The 18202-nt window shown below is 36.0% G+C and overlaps 1 protein-coding gene across 1 annotated transcript in view; it reads left to right on the top strand.

Annotated features, from left to right (window-relative positions):
- Positions 1-18202, top strand: part of PDCD10 (programmed cell death 10) — a 41624-nt gene that overhangs the window by 6982 nt on the left and 16440 nt on the right. The window contains exon 2 of the mRNA XM_077880220.1: positions 10825-11035. Coding sequence (XP_077736346.1) covers positions 10940-11035 — 96 coding nt within the window. The 5' untranslated portion in view covers positions 10825-10939. The remainder of the gene's footprint in view (positions 1-10824; positions 11036-18202) is intronic.

The following is an 18202-nucleotide window of genomic DNA, read 5'->3' as shown; positions in this document are numbered from 1 at the left end:
TTTAGTGGGACAAAAGAGAAGGGGATGGGAAGACTTACATGGGTTACCTAGCCTTTCTAATGTTTTTTTTTCTAAGTTTTCTTTCTTTTTATCTTTTGACCTCTTTTACCCCTTTTCTTACATATTAAGTACTTCTGCTTGCATCAGTTCATTTGATAATTTTGGGTCAGAGCTGATAGAAGGAAAAAAAAATGTATAGTTTCTCTAACATACTGTTTGGTCCCTGGTACTGAAACACACCTCCTGCCTTATTCAGCCATCTTCAGGATGAACTGAACTCCGGTGGGGTTGGAGTTACGGAATGACAAAACCCTACGATGTTACTTACACCCATATTGTCGTCTTGGACTTATATAAGGTTACTATGACAAAAGCCATTTGGGAATGGTAGATGAGTCAGACCTGGCCTCTAGGTTGCAAATGCTCCCTATACCAGTTCACAATGTTGCAAGGTTTAATTAATTTAATTCCAGAGAACTTTGAATTTTGCTGTGGTCACTTATTCAGAAATATCTATCCTTTTTTGGATGTCTTTATCCATAATAAAATCGGCATTCTGGCAAAGTTGTCAAAACTCCAGATTTGTGAGGTGCTATCTTAAGTTTGGTGTGCCCTCTTAAAAAATTAATTGCAATTTTGAAAGGAAAGCTACAAGAGGAACAGTATATACAAGCAGATATCCTTTTGTTTTTGTGCTAATAGCATTTGTATTTGAGATCATTTAGGAGCTAAAAGTGAAGTTAATGGCTATCATCAAGGTAAAACCTTGTCCTTATTAGCACCTAGCTTTAAACAAATGACCCAGTGAATTTGTTATCTGGAACTAACAATTTTATCAGCATTTGAGAGCCTTGTGTCAGTGTTTTGGTGCAAAGAAATTTTGGAAGGTAAGGTGAAGAAAATATACATTGCATTTCATAGAGGATGTTAGGCAATTAAGAGTTATTAAGATAAATGGTAGGTATCTAAGATTTTAAGTGATACAGAGTAGGTGGGCCTAACCCACGTGGTACAGTCTCCTTAAATCGTACCTTCAAGCATAAAGAACAGCAGGGATAGTATGAAGGTTTAAGTTTAGCTCAATTTCTAAGCGCTTTTAAAAGAAAGCGTTAGCATTATATTGGAGAAATTAAAACAAAAGAGATCACAACTACCAATAAAGAGGAAAATAGAAAGATGTACCTCACACTTAATGGCTACTCGGTTGAGCGTTATTTGATTCATGAGTTACTAGATTAAGAACTGTATAACAAAAGATGAACATATTCAAGGGGATGAATTTGTTTCCTACCTTACAACAAATGTTTTCATTTAAATTTTGTTCAGGCTAGGATTCAACAAAAATTTAGGCTTTGGAATAGAAAGAAAAATTAAGGATTGTCACAACTAAAGAGATGTACTATTTTCCCAACTAACAATGAATTAGTTGTACAGAAATATCTTAGAAGCCAGTTGCTACTTTTATTATTGTTCCCATTTCCTATCAGGTAATTCATGGGTAAAAAGTCCTTTGGTTTTGTTGACAGCTATTTATTATACTAGGTTTTTGCCCTTTTATGAATTATCTTGAAATCTTTGCATCTTAATTTCAGTCTGCTACACAGTCTGCTTCTGGACTACAGTTTTCTCTATTAAAGTTGATCTATTTACATGGAGAGAATAAAAAGTAATTTTTACATAGGCTTGACAGATAATTTTAAAATTTACTTGTTGACCAAATTCTTTTTAAGTATTTTAAAACCATGTAACTTGCTTTGGATGTTATATAACTTTTTTTTTTTTCTGGTGGTCCAAGTAATTTATTTATGCCTCCATTGGGCAAATGGGGAAGAAAAAAATTTTTTTTAAATATGCTATGTAAAGTGGCCTTTGTGACACTGTGATACCAATAAGAGGTTGTCATTGTGTGTGCTCTGCAGGTGTGAATTGATGTGAGGTAAACAAGGTGCCTAGGATGCAAAATTTCAGGAGGCACTCTCTCACAGAAGTCAGAGCTAAGTTGTGTGCTCTAGGTGGTCTGGTTTGCCTCACCCTAACTTCAATCCTATTGCCATGTCAGGTGCATAGAATTTTGTCTAAAATGTCAATAACTATGAATTAAATGCTTATTGTGTGTCAGCCACTGTATTAAGTACTTCCTATGCATTTAGTACTCTTAATAACCATGTAAGCTGAGTACTTTATTATTTTCATTAATTTCTCAATAACTTACATGCTAACACCAAGCTGAGCAAAAATTGAAACTCAGGTCCTTATTTCAAATTTAGTGCTCTATACTGTCCATCCGTGTGTAGAAAAATTTAACTCTTGTCCATTTTATAGATTTCTGTGTTAAGAAACAATACTCCTCCCACCCCCCAAGAAACGATGCTCTCCAAAATATGCAGGTGCACACACTGACATGATGCAGTTAACTTTTAAGGTGAATGAGTTGGAGGTCTCAGCAGCACCAAATTGAGGATCCATAAATTTGTGCTACTTAGTACCACTTGGAGTGACCTTGAGTCAGAGTCCCATTGCTGCTTGCTTCAGTTTTCAAACACTCTGTGTGGAATCTGGAGGTCTTGGCTGTAAGCAGGTTGACCCATGGATGACATAGAACAGGGCAGGTTAGTCTAGAAGTAGTTTCTTTGGCAGACTAACATGTCCTGTACAGTAGGCTATAGTAGCTTAGTAGCATATTTGTTTAAATTGTCTATCACCGTTCTGTTTTGTTTCTTTTTTTTTTTTTTTTTTTTTTTGTTGTTGTTGTTTTGTTTCTTAGTGTGAATTTCTGTGGACATTTTTTTCTGTAAAATTTGGAGACTGGATGAAATACTATATAATGGTTGTTTTCATTTTAAAATTTTAGAGTCTTACATTTAAATTTCTTAAATGCGTAAGCATGTGACAAGAGTAAGGGTAAATTTACTAGTGAGAGATGAGATGTAGAACTGAGTTATGGAAAAGTCTAGGTCCAGAAAGCCTTGCCAGCGCTTACCCTTACTTTTGGGACCACTCATTCCCCTTTGTTCTTAGTAATGCTTTGTTTATAATGCTTGTGTCCTGATTGTCCTAGAGCGTTGTTAAAGAACCCCTATAAAAGGGAGGGGTTGAGGGGTTGGTAAACCAGTTACTTCATCCATTTATTGGAAAAATGAACAGTTTAGTGTGTTTTATCTCTCTTGATAAAATATTGTATTTGAAAAACAGGAGTTCTTTTTTTTTTTTTTTTTTTTAAGATTTTATTTATTTATTCATGAGAGACAGAGAGAGAGGGGGTGGGGGGCAGTGGGCAGAGACACAGGCAGAGGGAGAAGCAGGCTCCATGCAGGGAGCCCGATGTGGGAGTCAATCCTGGGACTCCACGATCACACCCTGGGCCAAAGGCAGGTGCTAAACCACTGAGCCCCACCCAGGGATCCCAAGTTCTGCTGTTTTAAAGAGGCTTAAAATCACTTATCTTTCAGGCATCCTTAAGATGCCTGGCTGGATGATTTTGCAGGAGACCTGATTTCCAGAAAGAGATCTGATATTTCATCTTAGATTAAAATGTAGTTTTAATAGCTAATATTGAGTAATTATTATGTGCCAGACACTGTTTTAAACACTTTATCTGTAATTACTTGTTGAATCATCAAATCAATTTAAGAGAGACTATTATTGACATTTCATAGATGAGAAGACTAGCACAGAGAAGCTAGATAACTTGCCCCAGATCAAGTAAATAGAGGATCCAGGATTGAATCTAGGGAACTGTAGTTCTAGAATCACTATGCTTATTATTTTCTCTCTAATGACAGTACTATTAACATAAGCTAAGTGTAATGAAAGCAGTCCTATTCCTCTTATTCTGTAGGCAACATTGTGAATTTGGAAGTGCTTTTTAGAATCTTAATATTCCATAGAAAACTAAATTACAAGTTTTAAGTGACTTTTCTAAGTGTATGTTTAGAACCAAGTCTGCTTATTAGTAAAGGAGTATCTATCTGTGATAGATGTGGGAATTAACAAAGAATGATAAAGAGAATGGAGTTAAATTTAGAGCACTTTTGCATTTTGTCTTCATGATCATTGTGTTCTAATCTGCCAGTGTTAACTGTCTTCCAAGACATCTTAGCTTTCTGATAATGTTTTAGTTAGAACCTCTGTTACTTCTTAATTAATAGCTTAGCAAATGCTTGTTTGGTCAATCCTGTTAACAGATTGAAGACTCCTTTTTGATCTTGTTTTTTAACAAACCATAGCTGGAGTCCTTCAACCAGTTAGTGGTATCAAATACCTGGAGATTGTATTATAATCGTGAGGGTGCCTTTAAAAATTTGATCGAGAGGTTAGACCTCCAATGATGTGATAATTCGTAGTGGAATGTATGCTTTCTTTAAATAGTTATTTAAAAGTGCAAAAACAGTGCATTGTAGATTATAGGTATTTAATATAGAGGTTTTATGGTTTGATTTAGAAATCACCTCATCTTTTATTCTAACCACGTATCTTTCATGTATGCAGCTCATTTTTTGTCCATTTTAAAAAAGAAACTAAAGCATGCAGAGCTGAAGTGCCTTGCCCAGAGATAAGATTGTTTATAGTGACAGTACCAAAATTTGAGCCCTAGTTTTCAGACCTTAATACTTGGGCTTTTTTTCCATAGCTGTGCACAAATTATCCACTGATATTTTGAAAACATCTAGAAAAAAAAAATTGACATACATAAACAAATATGGTGGCAGTGTCATATGTTATACTTAATCATTATCAAGGGACTGTTTCTAGATGTTCCTATATGGACAATTCAGTAAAAAAAATGAACTGCCATGGTGCATGTTCAAGGAGATAGAGTTCTGCATAACCTTATTAAAAAAGAAAACTGTATGGAAGACCTCGAATTATAGAAAATATAATTTGCAGAGGAAAGAGAGGGATGTAGGTATATCTTGAAGACTTTAAGCTTATTTTGGTCTAAGTAGGATCTCCTACCGAACCCTATGCCTCTGCCTCCCTTTTTCTGAGCTTGCTTCTCTTCTGAGACAAACATTTTGTCTCTTGTTTGCAAGTGGCTACATTTTGAGGTGAGAAGGCCCTAAAACGTAGGTTGTGATTATCAGACTCATCTTTTCATCTGAGCTAAATGGCTAGACTGAGCTACATAGCCTTAGAATAAATTTAGTTTTTCTAGGAGTCTGAGGGGTATGATTGATAATTCCAGGTGCTTGAGAGAACACAAAGAATTGTCAGGTACTTGAAGCCTTGAATCAACTAACTATTGGGGAGGACCTCATTACTAGAATGCATAAATAGTTTTTGTGATCTGATAAAAAATTTTTTTGATTTCCCATGAGATTACTTTTGAACCTGTGGTAGATCATAGTAATAAAATTTTATTATTAACTGAAATGTGGAATACCAGAGCCTTTAAAATGATATAATTTTATTCCCTCTTTGTTTCTGTTGGGAAAACAAGGCCAGTCATTATGTAAAACTTCCGCAAAGAACCAAAAGAACTCATGTCTCAGGTATTAGTTTTATCCATATCCCTGAGCCTGGCCTTCGCAACTAGTTTTTCGGACTCTCTAGGCACTGTTCTCTCCACACCAGTGATTTCCAGCTTGTCCTATTCATTAGAATCATCAGGGTTGTCTGCTAAAAATATAGCTTCCTGGACCCTATCTTGGAGATTCTGATTGATTCATCTTGGGAATGTTTTTAATAGGCACTGAAGTGATTGTGATGGCTTAGGTTGTCCAACATTTGGAAGCTACATCACTCCTGCACCATTTCCCATAGATAAAGTTTTGCTTTGTGCTAAAAGCTAGATAACTTTCTGGATCTTGCTTACGTGTAAAGCAACGCTAACCTTGCTGAAGAATGTTGGAAATTCTTGCGCTTCGAAAATTTTGTGAACCTTTAAATTATATTCCAGTTTTGTCCCCTGATCTAAAAGATATCCCCGCAGTCCTAATAAAAGACATTAGAATGTATAATCTGATTGTTTTATTTTTCTTTAGTTTTGTGTGGTTTTCATGTAAATTTCTGTTGGAATTCTGATTTTAGTTAATCATCTGATGCTAATATTCTTTTAGCTTACTATACTAGGAAGAGCTTGGGATAGCAAGAGGTAGTAAAATCTGGTAAATGTGACCTATGTTTTGCTTTGCTAGGCTTGATATTAGCAAGACTGATTCAACTTATAAATTGCCCATCTCTTATCTTGTTAATTTGTTCATTCAACAATTATTACTTAAATGCTGTGTGCCTTCTACACTGACTAATGTCTCTATCGGTGGGGAAAAAGAAATATATTTGTAAATGGTGGCATAAATGTGAATTCTGCTTACTGTTAGAATGAATAAACCTCTTTTAGCTAAATGTTCATGAACAGATTGGAGATCCAACCAAAATCAATTAATAAATAAAACTTTCCCTCTTTAAGGAGAAATTAAAGGAATTACAAGAATTTAAGATCAGGTGAGAGGGCTTAATTCTTTATTTGACTATGAAGAATAACAAGACAAATACACTTGCCTACAAACGTTTTAAGAGAATTTACTTAGGAGCCTTCTTTTCTCCCCAAGAACTTCATATTTCAGTACCAGACTTGTTTGTCCACTCCTTATATTTGTGAGTAAATAAATTGAGCTCTAGAATTATATCCTGCCCCGATGGATTAAAATGAGGTTCTCTAAGGAAATGCTGATTCTGAGCCCTGAGATATAGCTGAGTAGATTTCTTTAAAGGAACAGACTCCTGTTGGTTCTTGGGCAGGGCAGGACAGAAAGAAACTCCTAAGACTGAGTTTGGCTGTGGGATGGTCAAGAACTTCTTTTTGTTTTCCTCTCACTAAACAAATGATAATTTAGGTCTTAAGTGCAGGAAGATATGTAAAACTTACTCATCTTGTGTCAGAAATTAGCAGTGCTATTTTGAACATTCAAGGAAATAAAGGGGAAAGTATAAATGAATAGGTTGCCTGTATTCTCTCTGTATGGTATCCCCATTTCACAGAGGGTGTTTTTGAAGAAAAATTTGCTTAAAAGTATAACCTTTTGTCATAAGTTATTGACATCTGTAGTTGTGGTTTTTAAAAAAATTTTGTGATGCTAATTCCTTGGGAAACAAAGCTTACTTTGAAACGAAAACTTTCCCCCTGTGCAACATGTTTGAAATGGGCAACTAAGTAGCTCTTGCCCTGTTGCCACCATACCCACATTAAATTTATTATTTATTATTACTTAGCAGTTATAACCATGACAAGTCAATTTTTGGACTGTGGTTTCTACTGTACTACATGGTAGATGAGGGGACTTTTTAAGGCCTTTCTAGATTTGGGATTTGGGAGTTACTAATCTTCAGTTGGCTCTGCATGCATGCTCAACACTCATCTCAGAAACCAGCATGCCTCAGAGAGCTAAAACTTGGGTAATGTGCTGCCCAGGGCCTGACCACACCCATGGGGAAAGGAAGAAACCTTCTCAGAGGGACAGGGCCCTAGCCCTTGCTTAGCTCAGTTGACCCTTGCTCTTTAGGTTAACAGGCATTTGTTGCTTGGAGTAATTGCAGGTTGTCCATTGAACCATTTCAAAGAAGCATATAGAAGGAATAACAGCCTATTTTAACTTGAACTAAAATTGGCAGAACAATTTAATATTTAAAAAAAAGCCTTGTTGAAATTGTTGGTTTTTTTTTTTTTTTTTTTTTTTTTTTATTTATTTATGATAGTCACACAGAGAGAGAGACAGAGACAGAGACATAGGCAGAGGGAGAAGCAGGCTCCATGCACCGGGAGCCTGATGTGGGATTCAATCCAGGGTCTCCAGGATCGCGCCCTGGGCCAAAGGCAGGCACCAAACTGCTGTGCCACCCAGGGATCCCGAAATTGTTGGTTTTTAATCTCATGTAAACACTAATGAAACTGAGTGGCTGCAATTTGTGAATGTGTGTTCTGAGAAGTTCAGTTGTAAATTGGTTCTTTGGAACATCTTCCATAGGGACAATATTAAAAGGTAGATAAGTGTGGTGTAGGACAGCCACCTATTTAGCTCATGATATTACTATAATACTTCTTGATGACTAATAATAGTAGCTGATAGTACTGTAAGTTAGTTTTAGAGAGAAGTACATATGTATGTGTCTAGTTTTCCTTAAATTTGAATCATAAATATCTTAAGTGAAACTTTCCTGATGTGGGATGATAATATTGATTCAACACCATTAAAAAAAAAAAGAATGCCACTATTTACAAAAGGGAAAAAAATAAGTATTTCAACAGGTTTAGTGGGATAGATTGCTAGTGCCAGCAGGAGTTCTGAAAGGGGCTCTAGCCACTTTTACTGATCCCTTCACTTCTGTTTGCCTTTATATATGAAGGGATACATATGTGCTGAAAAGAATAAGACAAACATGGTCCAATTGAGCCCACTTTAGTATTTGACCTCCTTTTTACTGAGATCACCTCTCTCACCCACTGTTGCAGGTCCTACAGGTAGTTCTCTCCTCCCCCCCTCCCCAGTATACAGTGATGTTACTCTTTAAGCATTATTCATGACCTCATCAAGAAATCCAATAATTTTTTAAAAAAATATTGTCCATGCTCGGGAGCAGTAAAACTTTTGACCACCTTCTCTTTGAAACACCTGGTTTCTGTGATGCTTGTTGTCTCCCCCAGTTCTCCCATAGTAGTATAGCATCCTAACTTCTGCCTTGTGAGACTGACAGTTGTTCATTTTCTGGCTTTCCTTTCATAGTATAAACTCCATGATGTCAGAGACTGTCTTGTTCACTGCTCTGTAGCTAGTCCTAGGCCTAATTCTGTATAGGTAAAGAAGAATATTTGTTACATGAACAAATGATTTTTTTCCCCCTGTTAACCGATGAGCTAGTTCTTCAAGTCTGGTGTTGGTTCTGCTATTTCTCACTTTTTTTTTTTTTTCCCCACTGATACTGATGCCTTCAATTACTGTCTACGCTGAGCATCCATATCCATCATTTTGACTACTATCCCTGAATTTCAGCCCCCTTTTTTCCCCTAAGTTTAATATGAAAAGGTATTCACAATTTATTTCTAAGGGGGAAAAGTAGATTACCAAATGGCCAATTAAGTAGTTAAATAGAAACAGCAGGATAGCAGTTGATAATTACCTTCTTCCTCTTGCTACTTGCTTGGGCCCACTTAGTCTTTTATGTAACTGTACTAGGTCTCTTAGTTTCCCCTGCCATCGCCATCAGTGTATGTTCCTCTATCCTTAACAGTCTACCCAAAGTAATCTGCTTAAATAAGTGATCTGATCAGGTAATAGTTTTCTGTTACCCTATGGAATAAAACTTAGGAATTGGCCTATTTATTTTTATTTCTTTATTTGGTTCTGTGAGGTCAGAGAGTAGCTTTCAGCCCCCAGATGAAAAATTATCCATATTTAGAACTACCAGAAATGGGACTAAACTGTTTGCATAGGTGTCGAATTCCCCTTCACTGGTAGATATTATGGAAGGATAGTAAGCAGTTCTCAAATGGGATAGGTTATTAGAGCTTTTTGAAGGTCTACATACTCTGGGCCTTTGATTATATCTTTTAAACTGCTTAGGTCTTCCACATCTGGCCCAGATAAGTTTTAATGATCAGGACCAAATCTTAATCACCCCCCACTGCATCTTGCACAGAGTGGGTGCTTAACACACATTTATTCAGTGAATGGGTATTTTCTTGGGTATAGGTATGCTGAGGTTCTTTGTTTCTACTTCAAACTTAAGTTTTTTTATGTGGAATTATTATTTCTGGATTGAGAATATTAGGATGAAGTCTTGATCCTCTGCATGTGTGTTCTTAGTCAAGTCATCATCTCAGAACTTGCTTTTCCATAAGATTAGAATGGCGGTTAATGTAAGTTACTGTGAGGACTAAAAGTGTTTTATGATCTGAAAATGCTTTATAAATGGTAGAAATTATTCAAAATTGATGGTTTTTAAATACATATACCAATATACATTGTTTAAAATATGGTATGTCACTAATACTACTCTTTCACTTTAGAATTAGGCTCATCTTTTAGCCTACCAAAGCAAATAAAGATAGTGACTTTCTCTTAAAACCCAGCATATTTCCTCAGCTCTTTAAGGCAAAATTTCTCTCTTATATTTTTGAACTCTCAGTATTTTAATTCTAAACTAACAGTGTCAATGGATCTCTCTACTTAGTTTTTATGCCACATTTGGACAAAGATTCAGAAATACCACTGGCAAAATTAAATAACATTTTCCCCCAAATAGACTGCATTTGATAGAATTTTCCCAGTTTTAAAATTTTCTTTAAATCTTTGGTGCTTGGCTATGTTTCTGTTATTTTTAAGTGGCAAAATCAGTGAACTATTAGCAAAAAGATTTTAATCTAACCACCTAAATTCTTTTTTTCTTAATTCTTAAGGCAGTTCTCTGTAAATATTAATGCTTTATATATTTCATAGTTCTAGTTTTATGTTACGTATAAATGCTATATAAATGCTATAATTAGACATTTTGTTGATACTTTGTTGTATTAACTTTGTGTATGAGGGAACTAGATGCGTCATTATTCTATGGTGCTTCAGGGAGTACTCTCTTAGTTGAAGATGAGTGGGTTCATGAATCACATCTTTGTGAATTAGTACCTAACAAGGGAAAATTAGTGTAAGAAAAGGCAGATTCTTGAGTCTGAGGAGGAAAAGAGATGGCTCACTGATCAGGAGTACCTTCACAAGTAAGATACATTAGCAAATCAGCTCTTCATAAGATAGGAACACAGGAAAATAAAGCTATTGGTGTTTGTAGTTTTCCCTTAATATAGTAAATCTCTGTTCTTTCTTCCCTTTTAATCAGATCAGTATATATTTTGTGCCGTATTCTTTTATCACAAAAAAAAGAAGAAATACTGCAGTGAATGAAGATTCCTCTGCATTTTAGCACTGCTTTTTCTACTGTAGTTGGCTTTTGAATGAGGATGACAATGGAAGAGATGAAGAATGAAGCTGAGACCACTTCCATGGTTTCTATGCCCCTCTATGCAGTCATGTATCCTGTGTTTAATGAGGTAAGTGCGTGAACATTTCCTCATGTGATCGATCATCTGCAATTCTTGATGCCTGCCTCATTTATTCCTTTGTTTGTTCCTTCATATAACAAATACATAAAGGAATTTCATCTATGTGTTAGGCATTGTATGTACCAGGACTGGACATAAAACAGTTGAGGGGGTGTGGGGGAGACCTAGATATGTTGCTTCCCATCTGGAGGTTTCACTATAAAAGGAGAGACAGACATTGAACAAAATAATACAAATAATTATATAAATGGGAAGTTGTGGTAAGTGCTGTGAAGTCACAAAAACAGTGTGTCACCTAAAATAGGTGGGATCTATGTTCTATGTTAGGGGTCAGGACCAGTCTCACTGAAGATGAGACATATATGCTAAGATTGAAAAGAGATAAATAAGGGTTAAACAGTTGGGTTTGGAATGTGTACATTATAGGTAGCCAGAAGAATGGGTACAAAAATACCCTGATGAATTCTAGTCAGTAGAGACAAGACATTTTACTAATAAATGGAAGATACCTTGCTTTAGTATCTAAAGATGTAGTTGCTTTTTTATTTGAGGAATTTTCTAGGACTTAATACATTTTCAGTTTTTCTTTTTTTTAATATTAATATGCCAAGGTGTTAGAGAATTAGAGCTGGAAATTCCTTAGAAATAATTTAATCACGCTCCTCCTTTTAAATGGTGAACCAAGTTCCTAATATGTGAAATGATGTTCCTGAAATTACGTAGGGCTAAATCTAGGATTCTAAATTCAGTGGCTTCAGCCTTAGCCTTTCTGTTTAATTAGGGTTTTTGTTTTTGTTTTGTTTCATTTTGCTATTAATTATAAAGCTATCAACACCATTGATCTTATTGTTACTGCTGTAACCTGGAAACCCTCACCATTTCCAGTGACGATTCCTTTTTGTAAAGTTATTTGTATAGGAGTAAGATTCTGTATTTCAGAGCCATTTCTCCCACATTATTATATTTAATAATAATGTATTTGCTGCCTTTGTGGTCTTAAGTCTTGGGGACAATAGAAAGTGATTCATCTTCTAACTTGGAAATCACAGACCTAGTTGCCATTTCAGACATACATTTTGAAATTTCAAATGCTATCTATCAAATAATGTTATTAGGTTCAGTGACCATAAAAGAATACTCAAAAACAGTAGCTTGGATAGAAGTTATTTCTCTTGCATAAAAAATTGTGGAGGTAAGTGGTCCAGTGTTACTATTATTATGACTCAGTGTCCTAGTGCCTACTTTCCATTATCAAGGTCACTTTAGCATGTGAGATGGCTGCTGAATCTCTACTCATCATGTTCTCAGTTGTTGTTTGGAAGACACAAGAAAGTGGAACAGGAGGTGGGATGTTACTTCCAGCTAGTTCAGCTTCCTTCAAGGAACCTTTCCGAAAGTCCTATACAGGACTTCCATTTACATCTCATTGGCAAGAATTTAGTCTTATGATCACACCTAGCTGGAAAGGAGGTTGGGAAATTTAGTTTTGTTACTAAAGAGGAAGCAATAGGAGGCATCTTTTGAAAAACGTGTCCCTGTTATACTGATACTATAGTAGCATTGGAGGCACTCTCTTAGGGCTGGTAATACCCATCTCTGGCGGGTATAGCCAGCCTCCCAGTAATTAATTCCACCATTTTGTTTTAATATGTACCCACTCATTATAAGACTACAGTTCTTGTTAGAAGCAAGTGCTTCAGTTCTGTTTAGTAAATATTTACTAAATGTCAGCCATTTATTTGCTGAGTAGTCTGCTAGGGTCTGGAAATGTGGAAAAGAAAAAGGCATTATACCTCTTCTCAAAAACTGTAGAGAACACAGATGTTGAAGCAAATGCATTATTTAATTATCCTTATACCTTACCTTGAGGCAAGAAGACAGTCACTCAAGCTATTAAATAATGTACGTTGATGATTAGTATTTTAACATCTCAGGTGCTTCAAGACCATTATGGCAGTTCTACCCAGAGGTGCTCCTTCTTCTTGGGTCTGTATAGCTAGCTATCACTATGGGCATTTGGGCCAAGTTATTTGGGGCATTTCTATATTTATCTAGTGTTACGAGTCTTTACTTAAAGAAAGGACAATTTACATTGCAGAGCTTCTGTTTGATCCTCTAGTTAGTGAAAAGGAGTAAGAGAAGCTTTTTTCCTAACAACTAGAGTGGTCTTTTCTTACATATGGAAAATGGATTTTATATGAATCTTGCCTTTGGAAAATAGTTATATAGGATATGAGATTCTGATAAAATGAACTATTAGGATTAATACTGATATATTTTCTAATTTATTAATGTATAAGAAAAATTAATTTGAAAGCAAAAGAAAGGCTATGAATGGACTGGTAAATCTCTTCCAGAAATAAAGGCAACGATTCTCGACAGATGATACCTAAAAAATATGTGGGTTAATGGGACCAGAATTAGAATGTTTGCCAAATGTTTCATAGTTCGTTCAAGAATTAATTGTTAAAACTGATTTGAGGGATCCCTGGGTGGCACAGCGGTTTGACGCCTGCCTTTGGCCCAGGGCGCGATACTGGAGACCCGGGATCGAGTCCCGCATCGGGCTCCCGGTGCATGGAGCCTGCTTCTCCCTCTGCCTGTGTCTCTGCCTCCCTCTCTCCCTCTCTCCCTCTCTCCCTCCCTCCCTCTCTCTCTCTCTCTCTCTATCATAAATAAATTTAAAAAAACTGATTTGAAAATCAAATGGCTAGATAAAGCAGACTGAGCTACTATGTCATATTGTCAGGGTCTAATTCTTGAATTTATGATCTAACATTATGGCAACAAGCATTTTATAAAAAGTTATTTCTGCCATGTTATTTAAAAACAAGTGTGTTCAGAAATAACAGGCTTTTAGGAATAGTGGTAGTAGGTCTCTTTAATAAGGATATGAAATCTGTGGCTTGATTTAGGAATGAAATAAAATGTACTTTCAAATGTGAAATGCTCAGTTGAAAAGAATAAAAAACTGGCGTTGTTCTCTGACATTCCAGTATATTAATTTAACATCTAAAATGAGACATCTCTGATCAGTTAAACTATAGTTCAAACATAGATTTTTCTACAGATCTACTAATGGGAAAATTAGAATTTAGTTTGACTCTGTTTTTCTATGTTATGTGGATTTAAAGATAAAATGGTGGTCAAATTAATTTTATAGAAAGTAGTACCAGAGTAGAGATGAATGTTTAACTCTGGAGCTAAATTATGCACTTAATTTTGTCCACAGTGTATTGTAAGAGTTAAAAAAGCTTCTGCATTCTCACCTTAATATTACATCCATAGTATCCACGGTAATCTGAAAGTCATCTTGTAGAACAGATTTTTAGATAGTAGGGCATCCTTACACCTGGGAAATTTGAGTACTGTTACTCCAGTTCACAAGCAAAGTCATATGTGGCATTCTGGGAGTCTGATGCTTGCTAAACTTAATGAAGCTATGCCAAGATAGCTGAGAAAGGAGTAGTCTTCTTAATCAGCTGCTACAGAGTTCAGAGTCCAAGTATATTGCATGTGTTGTAAATGTACTGTGAAATAGGTCTCCCAGTTACCTTATGGAATAGTGAGTTTATAGAAGCCTCATGACAGATCTTAGATTAGGTACTCATGTGCTGTGTTACTTTCTACTGATTCTTTGTGCATGGAGGAGAGAGGTAGGGTTCAATTCTTCATTCCAGGAAAAGATATACCATGTATCATCATTTCCTATGACTTTTTAGAGGAATTGATTTAAGGTGATGTATAATTTCTGAAGAAATAGCCATTGTATTTTGAGATAGAAATAAACAGTTTTGCAACCAAATATGAATTTTAGATCACCAAGGGTTTATATGCTTGTTTATAAATCACACAAAAATGGTATTTCTAAATAAGTAATTAATACTCTATTCAGAAGCATCCAGCCTAGTTCTTTCTGCCAACTCAGCAGAATATGCAACTCTTAATTTTATCCAATAAGCAAATGAAATCTGGGAATACTTCTCCAACTTCACATACCTAGCTATCCCCCCCCCCCTTTTTTAATTTAAAAAAATCAAACCCTCAAATTGGAGCATAGTAAAAACACACTTCTCCACAGTGAATGCCTGGGTTTTACCTGCAGTACCACCATTTAGAGGTGATCACAGTTAATATCTTGTGTAAAAATTGCCACTCTGTCCCTTACTGTAGGCTATGTAATCTTATCTTTCCTTATTTATAAGATGATGCTAACCCATAATATACTTATTTCTCATAACTCTGTGAAATAAATGACTTAACCCATAATATACTTATTTCTCATAACTCTGTGAAATAAATGACTTAATATATTGTAGTGCTGAGAATAGTACTAGGAATGTAGTTATTCAAGTCTTTCATGCAATTTTCTGGTAGAACTGTGATCATTCCTTAGAGTTTTGCATTCTTGTAGGCAAAGATTTTATTATTTATTTTAAAAATATTTTATTTATTTATTCATGAGAGGCAGAGAGAGAGGCAGAGGGAGAAGCAGGCTCCGTAGGGGAGCCTGAAGTGGGACTCGATCCCAGAACCCCAGGATCACGATCTGAGCCAAAGGCAGACACTTAGCCACTGAGCCACCCATGGTGCTCCCTCCTAGGCAATTTTTAATGAAACATTTTTATAATAGGTGGCTCTGCTTACTTTTTTTTTGCTGGACAACATGGCGACCCCAGAAATGGATTATTTTAGAAACATTTACTACATTTAATATGTATAAAACACATGATTGCATTGGTCTTTTGTGTGGTAGCACAAAAGTTATAGGTAGCCTCGAGTCTATGTACTTTTGTTCTACCTTTTTTTTTGACCTGACTCACCTCATTTTCATTTGAGTCATAGAGATGAACCTTTTATTCTTGTGCCTTTTTTTTTTTAAGAGTTATCTGTTTATTTAAGAGAGAGAGCATGAGCAGGGGGAGGGGCTTTGGAAGAGGGAGAAGCGGACTTCCTGCTGAGTGGGGAGTCCACCACTGGGCTTGATCCCAGGACCCTTAGATCATAACCTGAGCTGAAATCAAGAGTTGGATGCTTATTAACTGACTGAGCCACCCAGGTGCCCCTTTTTCTTGTGTCTAAGCCTTGTTTGAATCCTTTAAAAGAATAGGATCGATAGTTTTTGTGTGGTGGGGGAAAGATGTCAGCATGGAAAAATCATGCTTGATTTTGAGGAAGCGAGATTTGTAGATAATTTAGAACCAACCTAATTTTTTTTTTTTTTAAGATTTTATTTATTTACTTGAGAAAGTGAGAGAGCACAAGCAGGGGGAGGGGCAGAGAAGGAGAAGCAGGCTCCCCATTGAGCAGAGAGCCTGATGCAGGGCATGATCCCAGGACCCTGGGATTGTGATCTGAACCAAAGGCAAATGCTTAACCCCCTGAGCCACTCAGGTGCCCCACTAACCTAATTTTTTTGACCTTAAAAAAACAAAAGGAGGAATACTTTCAGAGGATTTAATGCAAGACCTGCAAAACTTGAGCAACCAAAGAATTAAATGGATTTTGTTTTTAAATTACAGGTGTAAGACATGGGCTTGATAACTAGAGAGTCAAGTATAGGAATGAACTGATATCTTTGGAGGGACCAGTGCAATAAATGCGGTCCCTATGGGATCAATTTATGTGTAAGCTTTTGAAATATTTTTATAAACATATGAGAGTTAAATTTGACAAGTTTGCAGTTAATAGTGCTCTCAAGTTTATGAAGAATAAACTACAGGAGGAGCTCACAAAACTAAGAGTGGGGAGAATATGAGGTTGGAGTGAGAGCTCCACTGTTAGGTTCATTTCCCTCTAGCTGGGACTTCAGGAGGCACTTTGCCTTTTTGATAAGATGCGATTAGGTCCCCTTTTCTCTTGTGTTCATTCCCTTTTTTTCCTTTACCCTTTTACTTTTCCTTTACCTTTTACTGGTGACGTGGAATTCCTAGATGGCTGAAGCCCAAGGAAAGCCTCTCCTAGTCCAGATATCCCTTAATGCAAGGTGTAATCATATGTTCCCTACTCCTCCTTTGAATTCAGAATCAATTACTACTAAGAAATTATTGCATTAGCTCTTTAAAGATACCCTAGCCAACAACTGTAATCCCAAATGCTAAAAAAATTACTAGGATAATTAGTGGAAGTTTTGGAAACAAAATGGTAATTCTTTTCTGTTCTAAACTTAATATAAAAACATGCCCATGTATGTTACCAACTCTGAAGAAACGTGTAAGTGGGCAAATGGCCAAGGAAGGTGATTTTAAGAGGGTACATTCTTCAGGGACCAGTTCAGACCTCATTTCCATAAAGACTTTTTTTTCTACTTCAGCTGATAGTGGTCCCATCAATATCCATGTAGCTGCTTACTTAAATTGATCTTCTGGGGTTCCAGGACTATAATCTATTTTTTTGTATCTCTCACATTGACTTTTTTTACACATGATTAGAAACACAGGGATTTGTTTAGAACAGAAAAGAATTACCATTTTCTTTTGTTTCCAAAACATCCACTAATTATCCTAGTAATTCAGGTGACTTGTGCACAGGTTTTGGAGCCAGATAGATTTGTTAGCATAAATCCTGCCTCTTTGTGTACTAGCTATTGAACTTGGGTAAATTTATGCAAACTGAATTTCTGCCTCAGTAGAATAGAGATGATGATAGCTAGAGATTGTGAGGTTGAGATACTCTATATAAAAATATATAGCAAAATTCATTATATGTGCTAACTAAATGATAACTGTTATTAGGATACTACCAGAAGCTAGTACTGTCATGAAAGGTAAGATGAACATGATCTTTAATCAAATCATCCATCACAAGTGAAAGATCTAAAAGGGAAGCACTTTTTATTAGGGAAGATAAGAACATATCTTGCTGTCTTAAGTATTACAGACTACAAATTATAAATAGATTCAAGAACAATTTAGATAAATTATGGATGAGAGATTAAGTTCAAATAAAAACAATAGATATGTGCTGTATGCCTGGTACTCCCTGGGCAATAGGGATATCACATGAGTAATAAAAGCCTAGTGGGTTTATTGGCAGACGTGTGGGTATATAATGTATCCCAAAATGACTCCCAGCAGAGTTCTGGTTGAGGTGCTTCACAGCTCACAGATTTGATTTAGTATATACCTGACCTTTCCCTTTCTTTTCCAAGATACA

The sequence above is a fragment of the Canis aureus genome, chromosome 31 (assembly GCF_053574225.1).
Source record: "Canis aureus isolate CA01 chromosome 31, VMU_Caureus_v.1.0, whole genome shotgun sequence".
Taxonomy (NCBI): Eukaryota; Metazoa; Chordata; class Mammalia; order Carnivora; family Canidae; genus Canis; species Canis aureus.
This window is presented reverse-complemented; position numbering and strand designations above follow the sequence as displayed.